We start from the raw sequence: 15724 nt of genomic DNA on the forward strand, positions 1-15724 counted from the left end.
CATCCATTCTGTTCTTGATAGAGGACTCCCCCTAACCCATCTCTACTTGCATCCACATGCAATTCGTACGGCTTGGCTGGGTCTGCATAGGCCAGGATTGGAGCGGTGGTTAGACTCTTTTTCAGCCGTTCAAAGGCCTCTTCACACTGGGTTGTCCATTGTCCTTGAATAGATTCCCTAGGCCTCCTGGGTCCCACTGCTGGCTTCGCAGGTCTAGAAAGATCTGCATCATCATTGTCTTCTTCATTTCTGAGCAGTTCATTGAGTGGACGGGCTATCCGAGCGAAGCCCTGGACGAATCTGCGATAATAGGAGCAAAACCCCAGGAAAGATCTGAGCTCTGTGACATTTGTGGGCCTCGGCCACGAAGTAACAGCTTCCAGCTTCTTGGGGTCAGTGGCCACTCCATCGGCAGATACGATATGACCCAGGTAATTGACCGAGGGTTGGTAAAACTGGCACTTCTCCAAAGACAACTTCAGTCCCTCATCATGAAGTCTCTTGAGTACCTTCTCCAATCTCTCCTCATGTTCCTCTAGGGTCTTCCCGAACACAATGATGTCGTCCAAGTATACCAGTACTTCAATTAAATTCATGTCACCCACCGTCTTCTCCATCAGCCTTTGAAAGGTGGCTGGAGAGTTGCACAAACCTTGAGGCATCCGGTCAAATTCAAAGAACCCTATTGGGGTTATGAACGCGGTCTTTTCTCGGTCTTCTGGGTGCATGGGGATCTGGTAATACCCATTCTTCAGGTCCAGCACACTGAACCACTTTGCCCCTGATAGGCTTTGCAAAGCATCCTCTATCCTGGGGGTGGTATACTGATCAGGAACAGTTCTTCGGTTTAGCGTCCGGTAGTCGATGCACAATCTTAAAGATCCGTTCTTCTTCCGGACCACCACTATCGGAGAGGCGTATGGGCTTCAGGACTCTCTGATGATGCCTGTCCTCTTCAACTCTGCCAATTGCTCACGCAGGTCTTCCAAATCTCCCAATGGAACTCGTCGAACCCTTTCCCTGAATGGAGCGTCTTCTCGAAGCCGGATCCGATGATGGGCACTCTCTGCACACCCCACATCAAACTCACTTCTGGAGAATGCAGCCCGCCACCCTAGGAGTTGATTCTTCGCTCTCTCTCTCCATTCCGGGGAAAGGGGGGTGTTCCTTGGGTAAAACGCATCAACAGGGATTTCTTTCTCTCTTCCGTCCCCTAGCTCAGTGGGCAAGATTGGAGTTGCAGGATCCACATGTCCTAACAGCACCCGAGCTGGGATTTTCACTGGGGCAGCAGTTGGGTTATGAACACTGACCGAAACCTTTCCGTGGCTCCTCCGTAGCGCTTTTGTTGACACTACCTCCGGGAGGATCTCCACTCCTGTGTTCTCTTCACAGCCACCAGCCTCAAGGACAATGAAGGGGCCTGGCTGCTTCCAGGTCAATTTGACTGATGCCTGTAAACACGCCACCTCTCCGGGTTGTAGCACCTTCTCATGTTGATCCAGGCGCCATATCTTCCCTATTCTTTCCGCTGGGGTTCTCCTTTCTTGTACCAGGCGCTGATATGCTTGCCTCAGCATGGGATGTACAGAAGGGGGTTGATCATTGGGCTCTTCGACCAATGGCGCCAACAGCCTTCTGACAAGATTGGTGTTGGTCCCTATGATTAGGGGACTCCTATTGGCCCCAGGCGGCCGGGGACAGATGATGGCTAAGGCTTCGAAAGTCTCAGCCTTCCCTGTCATGGAAGGATCAAAAGTTAGTCTGACCGATAGGTAACCATCATAGGGAAACTTCTGGGTTCCTATGCCCCATATTTCCAGATCTTCCAGCTTCTGCAAGGGCAAATGCTTCAGATGCTTGTCATAGAAATCTCGATACAGAAGGGTTACTTGGGCTCCGGTGTCCAGAAGAGCCCTGGTATAAATCCCTTCTACCTGAATCGGGACGACAGGGGAGGGTCCCACTAAATTCTCAGGGAGTGGTGAACAGGTAGCCGTCTTCTTCTGTTCTGCAGTTCTTATCCTTACTCCCCTCCTGGGGGAGTTTTGACTCGGCCTAAGCCGTGGTTGACTCCCAGGTTTGAGGTGTGCACTGACTCCCTGAGGTGAAGTGGCATCTTCCCTAGGCTGTTTGTAAGGGATGGTGGGGTCCTTCTGGATAGGACCAGATTTTCTCCTCGCCCCCCTTTTACTTGGTTGAGTGGAGCTAGCTGTGGTGGTGGGGTCCCTGGGTTGCTCCTTCACCAGGGCCCTCTGAAGTTTTCCGCCGGTTTTTGGCTCTTAGCTTCAGGCTTCCTGGGGCTCGGACAGACTCTCCTGACATGTCCGGTCCCTCCACAATTAAAGCAGGTCATTTGAATGATGGGACTAGTTGCTTGCGTTGGGGCAACTCCTGACAGGTTTTCAGAAACTGCTCTCGTCTCTCTTGCTAAACCCGATGGTCCCGCCATTAGTAAGGTCACCATCTCCATTAATTGGGACACCTGAGTCTTAAGGAGTTCAACTTCAGGGGTGTCACCTCCCACATTGACTACCCGGACCCCTACAACAGAGTCTGACTGTCTCTCTTTGTCATCCAACATGGCTTCCTCCTCTCTCACAGTCCGGATCAAGTCTGGATAGTTCAGGAGGCCACCATCTCGCCGAGTTCGTAATAGAATGGCAATGGGGTCTAGGGGCCTGGCTCCCCGTAGGACTTGTTGCGCCCGAACCTCATCTACTCTTTCAGGGCCTATTCCCCTTTTTAGCAGAATTTGGTGTATTATCTTGTCTAGACGTCCCATGTAACTGGAGAGTTTCTCCCCTTCATTTTGGTAGGTATGCTCTAGCTGATAGATGAGGTCTGAAGCCTTTTCAGTACGCCCAAATACATCTTGTAAAATATCTAGATAGCCCTGAGCAGTGCAATCCTGTTTGCTAAGTTTTAGGTTGCGAATGGCCTCCAATGCAGGGCCCCTTAGGCTCTCCGTAATCCTCTGTTTCTTGTGGGCCTCAGGAATGTCCCATTCACTTAGTGCTTGCATGGCTTGGTCTAGCCACTCTTCAAAGCCATCCTCCCCGGTAGGTATAGGTTGCCTACCCGAGAAGAATCGGAGCTTCCGATACATCCCTGTGTATGGAGAGGGGTCTTTGTGGCATTTTAACATGAAGTCCCCCAATGCAGTGAGGAATTCCGGGCCTATGGTGGCTAGAGGTGTCTGGGACAGGGATTCTTCCCTCTCAGGTTTTGCACAACTAGGCCCTGGGGTGTTCAACTGAAGTAACTGGAGCCTTGTCCCATCCTCTATTTGGATATTGGCTCCTTGGAAACTGTCAGGGATCCCCTTCTTCCACTCTAGCAGGGCATATGCCAGGGTGGTGTCTGAGGCGGGTATCACATCTATCACGCACGTTTTCTTCCCCTCTGTGGGTAGTGCATTCACTATCTTGGTAATCTGTTCTTCGGTCCCCTTTTCTCTGGGGAACTCGATCACTACACTCCGTTCTGGGCAAGCATTTTCCATGCTGCACCACTTGGTCGCAGCTGCGACGTCCATCTTAGGAGTTGGTATAGGGCACTGCTTGAGTGGTTGTTGGGTAATTGAGCAGCAAGTATCCCGGACGAGCCCCCACATGTAGCGATACCCCCGAAGGGGCTGCTTAAGTTTGTTCACTCCGCCACTCTACCTTTCAACCCCAAGAACTGTCTCAGCCCACACTGGCACACCTGGCAATAGTGTAAGTGCAAGGACCAATGAAAAGCACACACTTTATAATAAAACACAGAGATCAGCTTTACTGTAGACCTCTATGGGAAATAATAAACATTAACAACCAGTATATGTTAGGAGAATCAAGAGAACAACAAATACTGTGACGGAAAGCAATATAACTCACTTTTACACTCGGGCTGCTTTCAGGGGATTCCAACCATGAATAACCCCAAGAGCAGAGGCAAACACTTAAATGGCAACCTCAAAGTGGATTTAACTCCTCTTCATAAATTTGGCCCCATGATGTCCAAGCAGGAGGAGAGCAGAAGAATGACTCTCTGTTGTGTCAGACTTCTCCCTTCTCAACCCCGACACCATGACCCCAATAGGAAAACACTGTACCCAAATGATGCTTAATAGCTACTTTCAAGGTAAAGCTATTCCCTCACACACCATGCAATATAGAGACCTGACTACGCATGCGCGTGCACGTATGGCACCAGTAACTTCAGTCTCTTTGTAACTGGATGAATGTTGGGATCTTCAGCTAGCCACTTTCGTTGGTGCACTTAAACTCCTTAAACACTTAAAGTGTAATTGTAATCCTGTGGCAGTATTTGTATAGCAAAGTGAACACGGTGTCTGTTCAGCAGGGCCATCTACACAACCCAGTGCCTGGTGAATATGAGCAAGGTATGATGTCTCTGTATGTGTGCAATGTTCCTGTCATCTGACAGTGGGAGAAATCCCTCTCACCAGATCCTGTGACAAAGGCCCAAACGATCGTCTTGGAAATGACAGGTTCCTCTGGTCACCTCACGATGAGCACTTCACACTGTCAGTGTAGGCACTGTACTGTAGACCACTTCTCTCAGTTTGGATGTTCCTTTGTCTGATGCAGATCACCAAGCATGCAGTGCACTGCCCATCAGCACTTCTTTGCCAGGTCCAATCTCTCTCCTGCCACATGCAATCTCCCTCTCCCTCAGGAGAAAACCCAAGATGGCCCCTTCACTCTGCTCTCTCTAAGCATGATGGCTTTCGTGGTTCTTTTTTAATTCTATCTCCATATTAGCCTATAAGGCCGTTTCTGTTCAAAACTCCATCGTCCACAATGCTTTGCAGCTGCACTTCCTGCTTGAAAGAGCCCTTGTCATTGGCTCCTTTAATGGCTCTCATAATTGGCTCTCTCTCTTACAGTCTGAGAGGAGAAAGGGGGGGCTGAAATCCCTCACTGCTTTGTCTGTGTCAGGGCAAGTGTCAGGTTACACAGGAGAGGCCAGTCAGCAGATCACAGCCATGAAACAGGATTAATCTCTCCTGCTACACCATTTTTTGTCATAGGGTGCTGGCAGATTACGGGCCTCCCATAGCTGCTGCCAGGCCCCTAATCTGCCATGGGCCCCTATACCGCCTCCTCATGCTGCTGCCAGGTCCAGAGTCTGTCATGGGTCCCTGTACGGCCTCCCATTGCTGCTGTCTCCATCGCCACACTCTGCCATGTGCCACTTTCAGGTCTCCTCACACTGCTGGTGGGTTCCATTTTTTGTCATAGGGTGCTGGCAGATTATGGGCCTCCCATAGCTGCTGCCAGGCCCCTAATCTGCCATGGGCCCCCGTACCGACTCCTCATGCTGCTGCCAGGCCCGTAATCTGTCATGGGCCCCTGTTGTCGCTTGTTGGCATATTCCGCTCGTTCAGATGCTCCTTCTCCTGCTACTCCTCTTCACGGATTCCGTCAGCAGTCTTTCTTGGAATCCGTTTCCAAGAGACAACAGTTTGCGAGCACGCACCAGACGGTGCAGAAACTGAACGTCCTCCTGTCCAAGTTGCTGCTGCCAGGCTCGTAATCTGTCATGCGCCCCTGTACCGCCTCCTCATGCTGCTGCCAGGTCCAGAGTGTGTCATGGGCCCCCGTACCGACTCCAAATGCTGCTGCCAGGCCCGTAATCTGTCATGGGCCCCTGTACCGCCTCCCCATGCTGCTGCCAGGTCCAGATTGTGTCATGGGTCCCTGTACGGCCTCCCATTGCTGCTGCCAGGCCTGTAATCTGCCATGGGCCCCCGTACCGACTCCTCATGCTGCTGCCAGGCCCGTAATCTGCCATGGGCCCCTGTACCGCCTCCTCATGCTGCTGCCAGGTCCAGAGTGTGTCATGGGTCCCTGTACGGCCTCCCATTGCTGCTGTCTCTATCGCCACACTCTGCCATGTGCCACTTTCAGGTCTCCTCACACTGCTGGTGGTTTCCATTTTTGTCATAGGGTGCTGTATGGCCTCCCATTGCTGCTGCCTCCACCGCCACACTGTGGCTCCACACTCTGGTTTTGGCCCCGTGACTGGCCAAATGAGTGAAGTGTGCGGTGATTCTAAGATCGACGGCACTCATCTGCATGTCATACTGCCTGACAGTATTATTTCTCTTCCCCAGCAGACTCCAAGGGCATTTAAATTAAAGGTACAGTGTTCAGCACTAATATTAAGTCTCTCTGAAGCCTAGAAACACCCTTTTTTAGGTTAAATTCACAGCGAATATATTCGACTCGAATCGAAATTTTTCCACGAATTCGCCGAATCAGTCGAATCGAATTTTTGAATACTTCGCTCATCTCTAGTAATAACTCCAGTTTCCATTGGAATAATACAGCCACAAGCCCCTTCCCAAATAATTCAGCACCAAATTGGTGATTAAATGAGGGGAATAATACTAACATACCCACGGCATAAAAAGGTGCTCCGGGTGCTCAAGTCTGTAATCTGGTTAAAATATTGCATAAAATATAGCAAAAAATATACATTATTATGTACAATTATATTAACCACTTGCCTACCAGGCACTTATACCCCCTTCCTTACCAGGCCAATTTTCAGCTTTCAGCGCTGCCGCATTTTGATTGACAATTGCGCGGTCATGCAACATTGTACCCATATGAAATTTTGATCATTTTTTTCTCACAAATAGAGCTTTCTTTTGGTGGTATTTAATCGCCACTGGGCGCTTTACTTTTTGCGCTATAAATTAAAAAAGTGCAAAAAATTTGAAAAAAAAAAAAAAGTTTCTTTGTTTCTATTATAAAATTTTTCAAACAGGTATTTTTTCTCCTTCACTGATGTGCGTTGATGAGGCAGCACTGATGGGCACTGATAGGCGGCACTGATGGGCACTGATAGGCGGCACTGATGGGCACTGATAGGCAGCACTAAAGGGCACTGTTAGGCAGTACTAATGAAGTGGCACGGATAGGCGGCACTGATAGGCAGCACTAATGAGGTGTCACGGATAGGCGGCAGTAATATGCAGCACTGATAGGCGGCACTGATAGGTGACACTGATGATGGGTACTGATAGATGGCACTGACTGGCATCACTGCTGGGCACTGACTGGCGGCACTGACTGGTGGCACTGACTGGCAGCACTGCTGGGCGGCACTGGTGGGTGGCACTGGTGGGCAGCACTGGTGGGTGGGCACAGGTGGGTGGCACTGGTGGGCACAGGTGGGTGGCACTGCTGGGCACAGGTGGGTGGCACTGCAGAGTGGCACAGGTGGGTGCACTGCTGGGCACAGGTGGGTGCACTGCTGGGCACAGGTGGGCGGAGCTAGTGGGCGCACTGCTGGGCACAGGTGGGCGGAACTTGTGGGTGGCACTGCTGGGCACCGATCATCAGGGCACTGATCATCAGTGGTCCTGATGATCGGTGCCGATCCTCGCTCTGACAACTGCCGGTTCTCGGCAGTACTTTCCTCACGATCTGACAGCGTGAGGAAAGTGCAGCCGAGAACCGGCACTTGCATTTCCCTGTGATCAGCGTGTCATTGGACACCGCTGATCACGTGGTAAAAGGCCGGTATGATCGGCCTTTTACCACATCTTGTGATCAGCTGTGTCCGTAGGACACAGCGATCACGGAGATCGCCGGGTGCGCGCCCCCTGGGGCGCGCAGGAGAGAGCGTTCTGGGGGGACGTCATATGACGTCCACCCAGAACTGGCCGGCCGCAGTGAAGCCGTCATTCGGCTATCTGCGGTCGGCAACTAGTTAACAGCCGGTCAAAGAACGGGGATAGTCTCTAATGTACAAAAATCACCGCCGCTAAAAGAAAGGACCGGTTTATCTGCATTTTGAGACACCATTTCTTTGCCGAGGAAATTAAAAACGATAGCTGAAATATGTTTATACACAGCGATCTGAGCGCATACAAAAACGCTTATATGCCACAAATAGTGGTACGCAGTCCCAGGGAGGTAATCATGGATAGCGAATCCCCCTACTCAATGATTTATCACCGAGATTGGTGAATTATCGGGGGAAATAACACTAATTTATCCATGGCATATAAAGGTGCTCAGGGTGCAGCAATAAATAATAAACGTAATAAAAGAAATGCTCAGATACATGAATAAAAGAAAGGAAATATATCCCTTTATCACGATATTTCATTAATTTTTTTGTGGTTTTTATTGACTGTACATTTAGGATTGACAAATATGGGCTTTTTTATTTCGTTTACGATTTTTAAGCTATCCTATTCATTTTATGCTATCCTATTCACTATTTTATGAATAGTTTTTAGTGAATTATTATTGGTGTTTTCACATAGGGATATATTTCCTTTCTTTTATTCATGTATCTGAGCATTTCTTTTAGGTGTATGTTATTTGTTGTTTGTACCCATAGTAGGGCAATAGTGTGCATTTTGTTTTGTTTTTTTTATCCTGCCTAAAAATACACAAAAATTTAAAAAATGCTTTAAAAAAAACAAAACTCCTACCCAGAATATACCTTTTTTAAAAAGACCGACAATTTTGAGGAAAAAAAACGATATTTTTGACTTTTTGCTATTAAACATGTCCAGTAAAAAATTTTTAAAAATCTAATTTCGTCATAAATTTAGGGCAAAATGTCTTTGCTAAAAAAATCCTAATACATGTAAATTAATTGGTTTACGTGAAAGTTATAGCGCTTACAAATAGCAGAATAGATACTAGATTTTTTTTTCTTTTTTTTTTCTACTAGTGATGGCGGTGATCAGCGACTTATAGCGGAACTGTGGCGGATATTCTGACACTGGGGGGAACGGACTTGGTGTCACTGACATCCCTAGTGACACCAATACAGTGATCAGTGCTAAAAAAAAAAAAAAAAAAAAGCACTGACACTGTACTAATGGTACTGGGAAGGAAGGGGTTAACATGAGGGGTGATCAAAGGGTTTACTATGTGTAGGGAGTGTTTTACTAGGGGGTGGTGTCTGTGTGCTTCAATGTAAGCACAATACTCTGGATGGCTGTGCTGTGCACAGCCATCCAGAGCAGTGTGCCCGAGCTGACAGGGAGGAGAACTGTTAGTAAATAAAACAGACCTACTCCCCGTCGGAGAAGCTCGGTAATCACCGGGCACCAGCGGGTAATCACCAGCTGGGATCCGGTGATTGACAGCAAATGGCAGTGCGGGTAGGGCTCGTGCGCTCCCCCTACCCAGAAATACAAAATATATATATACGTGATTTTGCATGCCCGTGCCGCCTTATAGCAGTATTTCTGCTATAGAGCGGTTGGGAAGTGGTTAAATGATAGAACACTATTGGTCTGCCTATGTATTTTCTACATGTATGCTGATTGGAGGAGGAGTTACAAGAAGGAGCTTAACCCCTCGCCTACAGGGCACTTACACCCCCTTCCTGCCCAGGCCAATTTCCAGATTTCAACGCTGTCACACTTTGAATGACAATTGTGCGGTCATGCAACACTGTACCCATATAAAATTTTTATCATTTTTTGTGACAGAGCTTTCTTTTGGTGGTATTTAATCACCTCTGGTTTTTGTTTTTTTTGCTTAAACAAACCACTGAAAATTTTGGGGAAAAAACTTTTTTTTCTTAGTTTTTGTTATAACATTTTGTAAATAAGTGATTTTTCTCCTTCACTGATATGCGCTAATGAGGCTGCAGTGATGGGCACTGAAAAGCTGCACTGATGGACACTGATAGGTGGCACTGATGGGCACTGATGAGGCACTGATAGGTGGCACTGATGGGTGTTGACAGGCATCATTGATGGGCACTGAAAGGCAGCACTGATATCTGGCACTGTTAGGCGGCACTGATACACACTGATAGGTGGCACTGACGGGCACTGATGGTCAGCACAGACTGGCACTGATAGGTTGCACTGATTGGCAGCACTGATAGGTTGCACTGATTGGCATTGATAGGTGGCACTGACGGGTGACACTGAAAGGCAGCTCAGATGGGCACTGATATTTGGCATTGATGTGCACTGGTAGGCACTGATATGTGGCACTGATATGGCACTGATGGGCACTGGCATGTGGCATGGATGAGCACTGAGAGCTGGCACTGATGGACACTGACAGGTGGCACTGCTGGGGCTACACTGATCATCAGGGCACACTAATCATCAGTGCTCTGATGATCAGTGTACATGTCCTCTCCGCGGAATGCCGATTACTGGCTCTCCTCTCCTCTGTCAGCGTGACAGCTCGTGAGGAGAGAAATGCTGATAACCGGCATTTCCCTGTTTACATGTGATCAGCTCTGATTGGACACAGCTGATCACATGACCGACCCGACATCTTCGGCTCTTTCCGTGGATCCAAGGGACACAGCACACCGCCAATCGCCGCGCTCTGCACTCCCAAATCCGCGCATGCGCGGTGAGAATGGGAGGACATCATATGACGTCCTTCCAGAACGAGAGCACCGCCTTGCACCTGTCATTGGACTATATGGCGGACGGGAGGTGGCTAAGATGTGATCCATCACTATATGTCCACCTAGAGGACGCTAGCTATTTCTGAGGTCAAAAATTCCAGGTGAGGCACAGCTGGTGTTATTGATGGTGGAGGTGCATTGTATATGAAAAAAGAAGATATTGAATATTATTATACAGGATTTATATAGAGCCAACAGTTTGCTCAGCGCTTTACAATATAACAGGAGACAATACAGCAACAATACAGTTCAATACAAGAGGGTTAGGAGGGCCCTGATCCTTGGAGCTTACAATCTAAGAGACTGAGGGAAAGATTTTCATTTCGAAGGATTATGAGTATAAGTATTTTTTTTACTAATTTAGTTATATTGGGGAAATTGTCACATTTGAGTGGTTCTAATGACATTATGAGAAAAGTGTGGCACCGCTATCGTGTGTTTTTGTTATGCAGCACATTTATATGAGAATGTGTAGGTGTGGCTGGCTTTTCGATTTTCTCTTTTTTTTCCTGCTTTGTTTTTGTATTTTTTCATTGATTCGGTGGTTTAGCTATTTTTATATACATTTACAGTAGCTGCTCGTAAAGTTGTCACTGTAAACACAGAAGGTTCCTATTTTTCACAAATGACAGCAGGAAGAGTGGGTAAGAGCCTGCAGGTGGCATTCGGAAACCACTTCACAAGCCACATGACAAGGCCTGGTGGCCGGATGCAGCCCATGGGCCTAGTGTTTGCCACCTGTGCTCTAGGGTATCTGATTTCAGAAATGATTTAATGCATGGGGGTTTTAACTAATTTTCATGCCTAAGGCTAGCTTCACACATATTGATCCGTTTCTGCATTGCGTTTTGCTTTTTCAACGTGTTTTTTTGTGCGTTTTTGTATTTTTTTTTTCCTTCTTACTCAGCAGATTTAACCCCCCTGGCGGTATTCCTGAGTGTAGCTCGGGATAAAGTTTCAGCACCACAAGCGGTAACCCCGATCTACACTCGGGAATACACTGCAGCGTTGCTCCGGGATTTCTTCTGCACTTACCTTGTCCTGCACTCCCGCGATGTCCCCCCTGCAGCATCCCCGGCCATCTCCTCGAGCCGATGCCGGCATCTGTCTTCTGGGTTCCGTTCCCTGCGACGTCGGGACGTACGGGGGACGGAACTGGCGGAAAATTTGAAAGTTGTAAAAGTGACATTCACTAAATACACTAAAATCACATAGTATAACATTCCTGTATCAAACCATTTCACATACATTTTGTCCCGAGTGCTTTGTCCGGCGCCCTGCCTGCATTTTTACTGTTCTTTCTGCCTGGAAACTGAGAAACGTCCGTGGAGTCCAAAAAGTGTCCCTTTAGGTCAAAAGCGGTTTTAGACCGGCTAGAGAACAGCGATAGTAAATCAGAACCACTTGCCGAATTGAGTGATAATGATTCGTGGGGGAAATTCATCATCAGACACTGAAAACGATTTTGCGACTTTGCTCAGCGATGTGCGAACTTGGCGCTATATTTCAAATTTCAGTGTTTTTGGTTTGATTATATTATTGAATTAAATGTATTATTATTATTATATTATTATTTTTTATGATTATTTAATATATTATAATTTATGATTTCGTGTTTCAAATTTTATCATACCCGGGATGTTTACTAGACTCTTGTTCGGACAGATTTCAGCACAGAAGTACTGACATATCCAGATCGCTAGGGAGATTAAAGGGTTGGGAGGCGAGAAGGGGTTAAAACTTTTTTTTTCAGGGATTAAAATTGACGTGGAGAAACATTAGCACCCCTCTCCTTTTACTGTTGCCACCACCCCGCCTCTTACCCGGCCTCCCGCTCCTATTACCCCTCCCTTTCAATGTATCGTGTCAAAGATCTTTGTCGGTCCTCAAAAAGGACACCTGGGAATGTGAACACAGAAAGGTGCAGGGGGTGGTGTGAGGGACAAACGTTTGGGACACTGAAAATGATTCTGCGACTTTGCTCAGCGATGTGCGAACTTGGCGCTATATTTCAAATTTCATATTTTTTGGTTTGATTATATTATTGAATTAAATGTATTAATATTATATTATTATTTTTTATGATTATTTATTTTATTATAATTTATGATTTCGTGTTTCAAATTTTATCATACCCGGGAATTTTACTAGACTCTTGTTCGGACAGATTTCAGTGAGTTATTCCTAAAAATTACAGGCCTACAATAAAAAACTACATATTTCCATGCAAAACAATCAGACCGCTAGGGAGGTTAAATGCAAATGCATCTATAATTCAGCAAAAACGCAGCAAAAACACACTAGATGCTTTTTTGCAGCATTTCCATTGAAGCTTATAGAACCAAAAACGCAAATTTTTGCATTCAAAAAAGTCCCTAACCCTTTCCAAAAAATGCACCGGATGAAAATGTGGAGATGTGTCGCATAGGAAATCATGTTAAATAGACTGTAGTGCGTTTCTGCAAAACGCTACAGAAAACGCTAAGGTGTGAACCAAGGGAAAAACATTTTTTTTAAATAAGTGTGCAACCCCCCCTCCCCCCACAAAAATGGCCTGGCAGTGAAAGAGTTAAAAAGCCCATCCCAGTGCTACAGTTCAGTTTCACTTTCATCAGTTTTCCAAATCTTGAATGGGTTCCTTACTGTGTAAACATTTCTAACTCTCTGTTTTTCTTGTCATTAAACAGGGGCTTCCTAATAGAGAAAACATCTCAGATGACCCTGAAAGCTGAAGAATATTACCAGAAATTCACCAACTTCCTGAATGAGAAGAAATGGGTCAACTAGAAGAACGGACCGCCAAAAAAAAAAAAAAAAGGAAAATATAACAAGTCTGTGATCTTCCAATAAAGATACAAATAAACAGATACAGTTGCAAGAAAAAGTATGTGAACCCTTTGGGATTACGTGGAGTTTTGCATGAATTGGGCATAAAATGTGCTCTGAACTTCATCTAAGTCACAACAATAGAAGAACACAGTCTGCTGAACATAATACTACACAAACATTAGATGTTGCCATGGTTTAATTGCACATAACATGTAAACATTCACAGTGCAGGGAGGAAAAAAGTATGTGAGGCCCTAGCTTAATGACTTCTCCCAGAGCTAATTGGAGCCAGGAGTGAGCCAACCTTGACTCCAATCAGTGTGATGATATTGGATGTGTTGCTGACAGCTGTCCTGCCCTTAAAAAACACACACCTGTTTTTGGTTTACTGGTTTCAAGAAGCACTGTCTGATGTGAACCATGCCTCGAAGAAAAGAGCTCTCAGAAGACCTACGATCAAGAATTGTTGACTTGCATGAAGCTGGAAAGGGTTACAAAAGTATCTCCAAAAGCCTTGATGTTCATGTGTCCATGGTAAGACAGACTGTCTACGAATAGAGAAAGTTTAGCACTGTTGCTACTCTCCCTAGGCGTGGTCGTCCTGTAAAAATGACTGCAAGAGCACAGCGCAGAATGCTGCATGAGATAAAGAAGAATCCCAGAGTGTCAGCTAAAGACCTACAGAAATCTCTGGCACATGCTAACATTTTTGTTGACACATCTACAATAAAGAAAACATTAAACAAGAAAGGAGTACATGGGAGGACACCACAGAGGAAGCCATTGCTGTCCAAAAAGAATATTGCAGCACGTTTGAAGTTTGCAAAAGAGCACCTGGATGTTCCACAGCACTACTGGCAAAATATACTGTGGACAGATGAAACCAAGATTGAGTTGTTTGGGAAGAACACACAACACTATGTGTGGAGAAAAAAAGGCACAGCTCACCAACATCAAAACCTCATCCCCACTGTAAAACATGGCGGAGGGAGCATCATGGTTTGGGGCTGCTTTGCTGCCTCAGGGCCTGGACAGATTGTTGTCATTGATGGGAAAATGAATATCAGAGTTTATCAAGACATTTTGCAGGAAAACATACGGCCATCTGTCCGCCAACTGAAGCTCCGTAGAGGGTGGGTGATGCAACAGGACAATGACCCCAAGCATACAAGTAATTCAACAAAACAATGGCTGCAACAGCACAGAATACGCCTTCTGGAGTGGCCCAGTCGGAGTCCTGACCTCAACCCGATTGAAATGCTGTGGCATGACCTTAAGAGAGCGATTCACACCAGACATCCCAAGAATATTGCTACACTGAAACAGTTTTGTGAAGAGGAGTGGTCCAAAATTACTCCAGATCGTTGTGCAGGTCTGATCTGCAACTACAGGAAACGTTTGGTTGAGGTTATTGCTGCCAAAGGACGGTCAACCAGTTATTAAGTCCAAAGGTTCACATACTTTTTCCTCCCTGCGCTTTGAATGTTTACATGTTATGTGCAATTAAACCATGGCAACATCTAGTGTTTGTGTATTATTATGTTCAGCAGACTGTGTTCTTCTATTGTTGTGACTTAGATGACGTTCAGAGCACATTTTATGCCCAATTCATGCAAAACTCCACGTAATCCCAAGGGGTTCACATACTTTTTCTTGCAACTGTACAAATCTTCTTGTGCTTATGTGATCCCATTCATCCAAAAAAGTTTGCCTGGCCCAATAATTGGGGCAGTTAGAGGTAGTGAGGTAATATGTTTAACCACTTCAGTACCGGGCACCCCCTTCCTTCCCAGGCCAATTTTCAGATTTCAGCGCTGTCGCACTTTGAATGGCAGTTGTGCAGTCATGCAACACTGTACCCATATGAAATTTTTATCAGACAGATAGAGCTGTCTTTTTGGGGGTATTTAAAGTGGAGCTCCACCCAAAAAAAGGGGACGTTCCATTTTAAGTACTGGTCCCCCACTCTCCATGAGGAATTGGCATCTTTGAGGAGCGGGTACCTGATTTTGATAGGTACCCGCTCCCAATTTCGCTGCGACCACCTAGACCAAGGGTGGGCAACTGTGGCCCTCCAGCTGTTGGTGAACTACAAGTCCCATCATGCCTCTGCCTTTGAAAGTCATGCTTGTAACTGTCAGTTTTGCAATGCCTCATGGGACTTGTAGTTCTACAACAGCTGGAGGGCCACAGTTGCCCACCCCTGACCTAGACCATCGGAAGCAGAAGTTATTATTATTATTATTATACAGGATTTATATAGCGCCAACAGTTTGCTCAGCTCTTTACATTATAGTGGGAGACAATACAGTAACAATACAAGAGGGATTTGAGGGCCCTGATCCTTGGAGCTTACAATCTAGGAGGGAGGGGTGAATGGTACAGTAGGTAGTAACTGTGGGGGATGGAGTGGTTGGAAGAGTGGAGGATTCCAGAATTAGCAGAGGGCGGGATAGGCTTCCCTGAAGAG

The 15724-nt window shown here is 46.5% G+C and overlaps 1 protein-coding gene across 2 annotated transcripts in view; it reads left to right on the forward strand.

Annotated features, from left to right (window-relative positions):
- LOC149450485 (apovitellenin-1-like) overlaps positions 1–13292 on the forward strand; it is a 71465-nt gene extending 58173 nt beyond the window's left edge. For both annotated transcript variants that reach the window (XM_089691932.1, XM_089691933.1), the window contains exon 4: positions 13113–13292. In XM_089691932.1, coding sequence (XP_089548058.1) covers positions 13113–13212 — 100 coding nt within the window. In that variant the 3' untranslated portion in view covers positions 13213–13292. The remainder of the gene's footprint in view (positions 1–13112) is intronic.
- Positions 13293–15724: the final 2432 nt, after the last annotated feature.

The sequence above is a fragment of the Staurois parvus genome, unplaced genomic scaffold, assembly GCF_062004578.1.
Source record: "Staurois parvus isolate SC_StPar_1 unplaced genomic scaffold, SC_StPar_1.0 ptg000574l, whole genome shotgun sequence".
NCBI lineage: Eukaryota > Metazoa > Chordata > Amphibia > Anura > Ranidae > Staurois > Staurois parvus.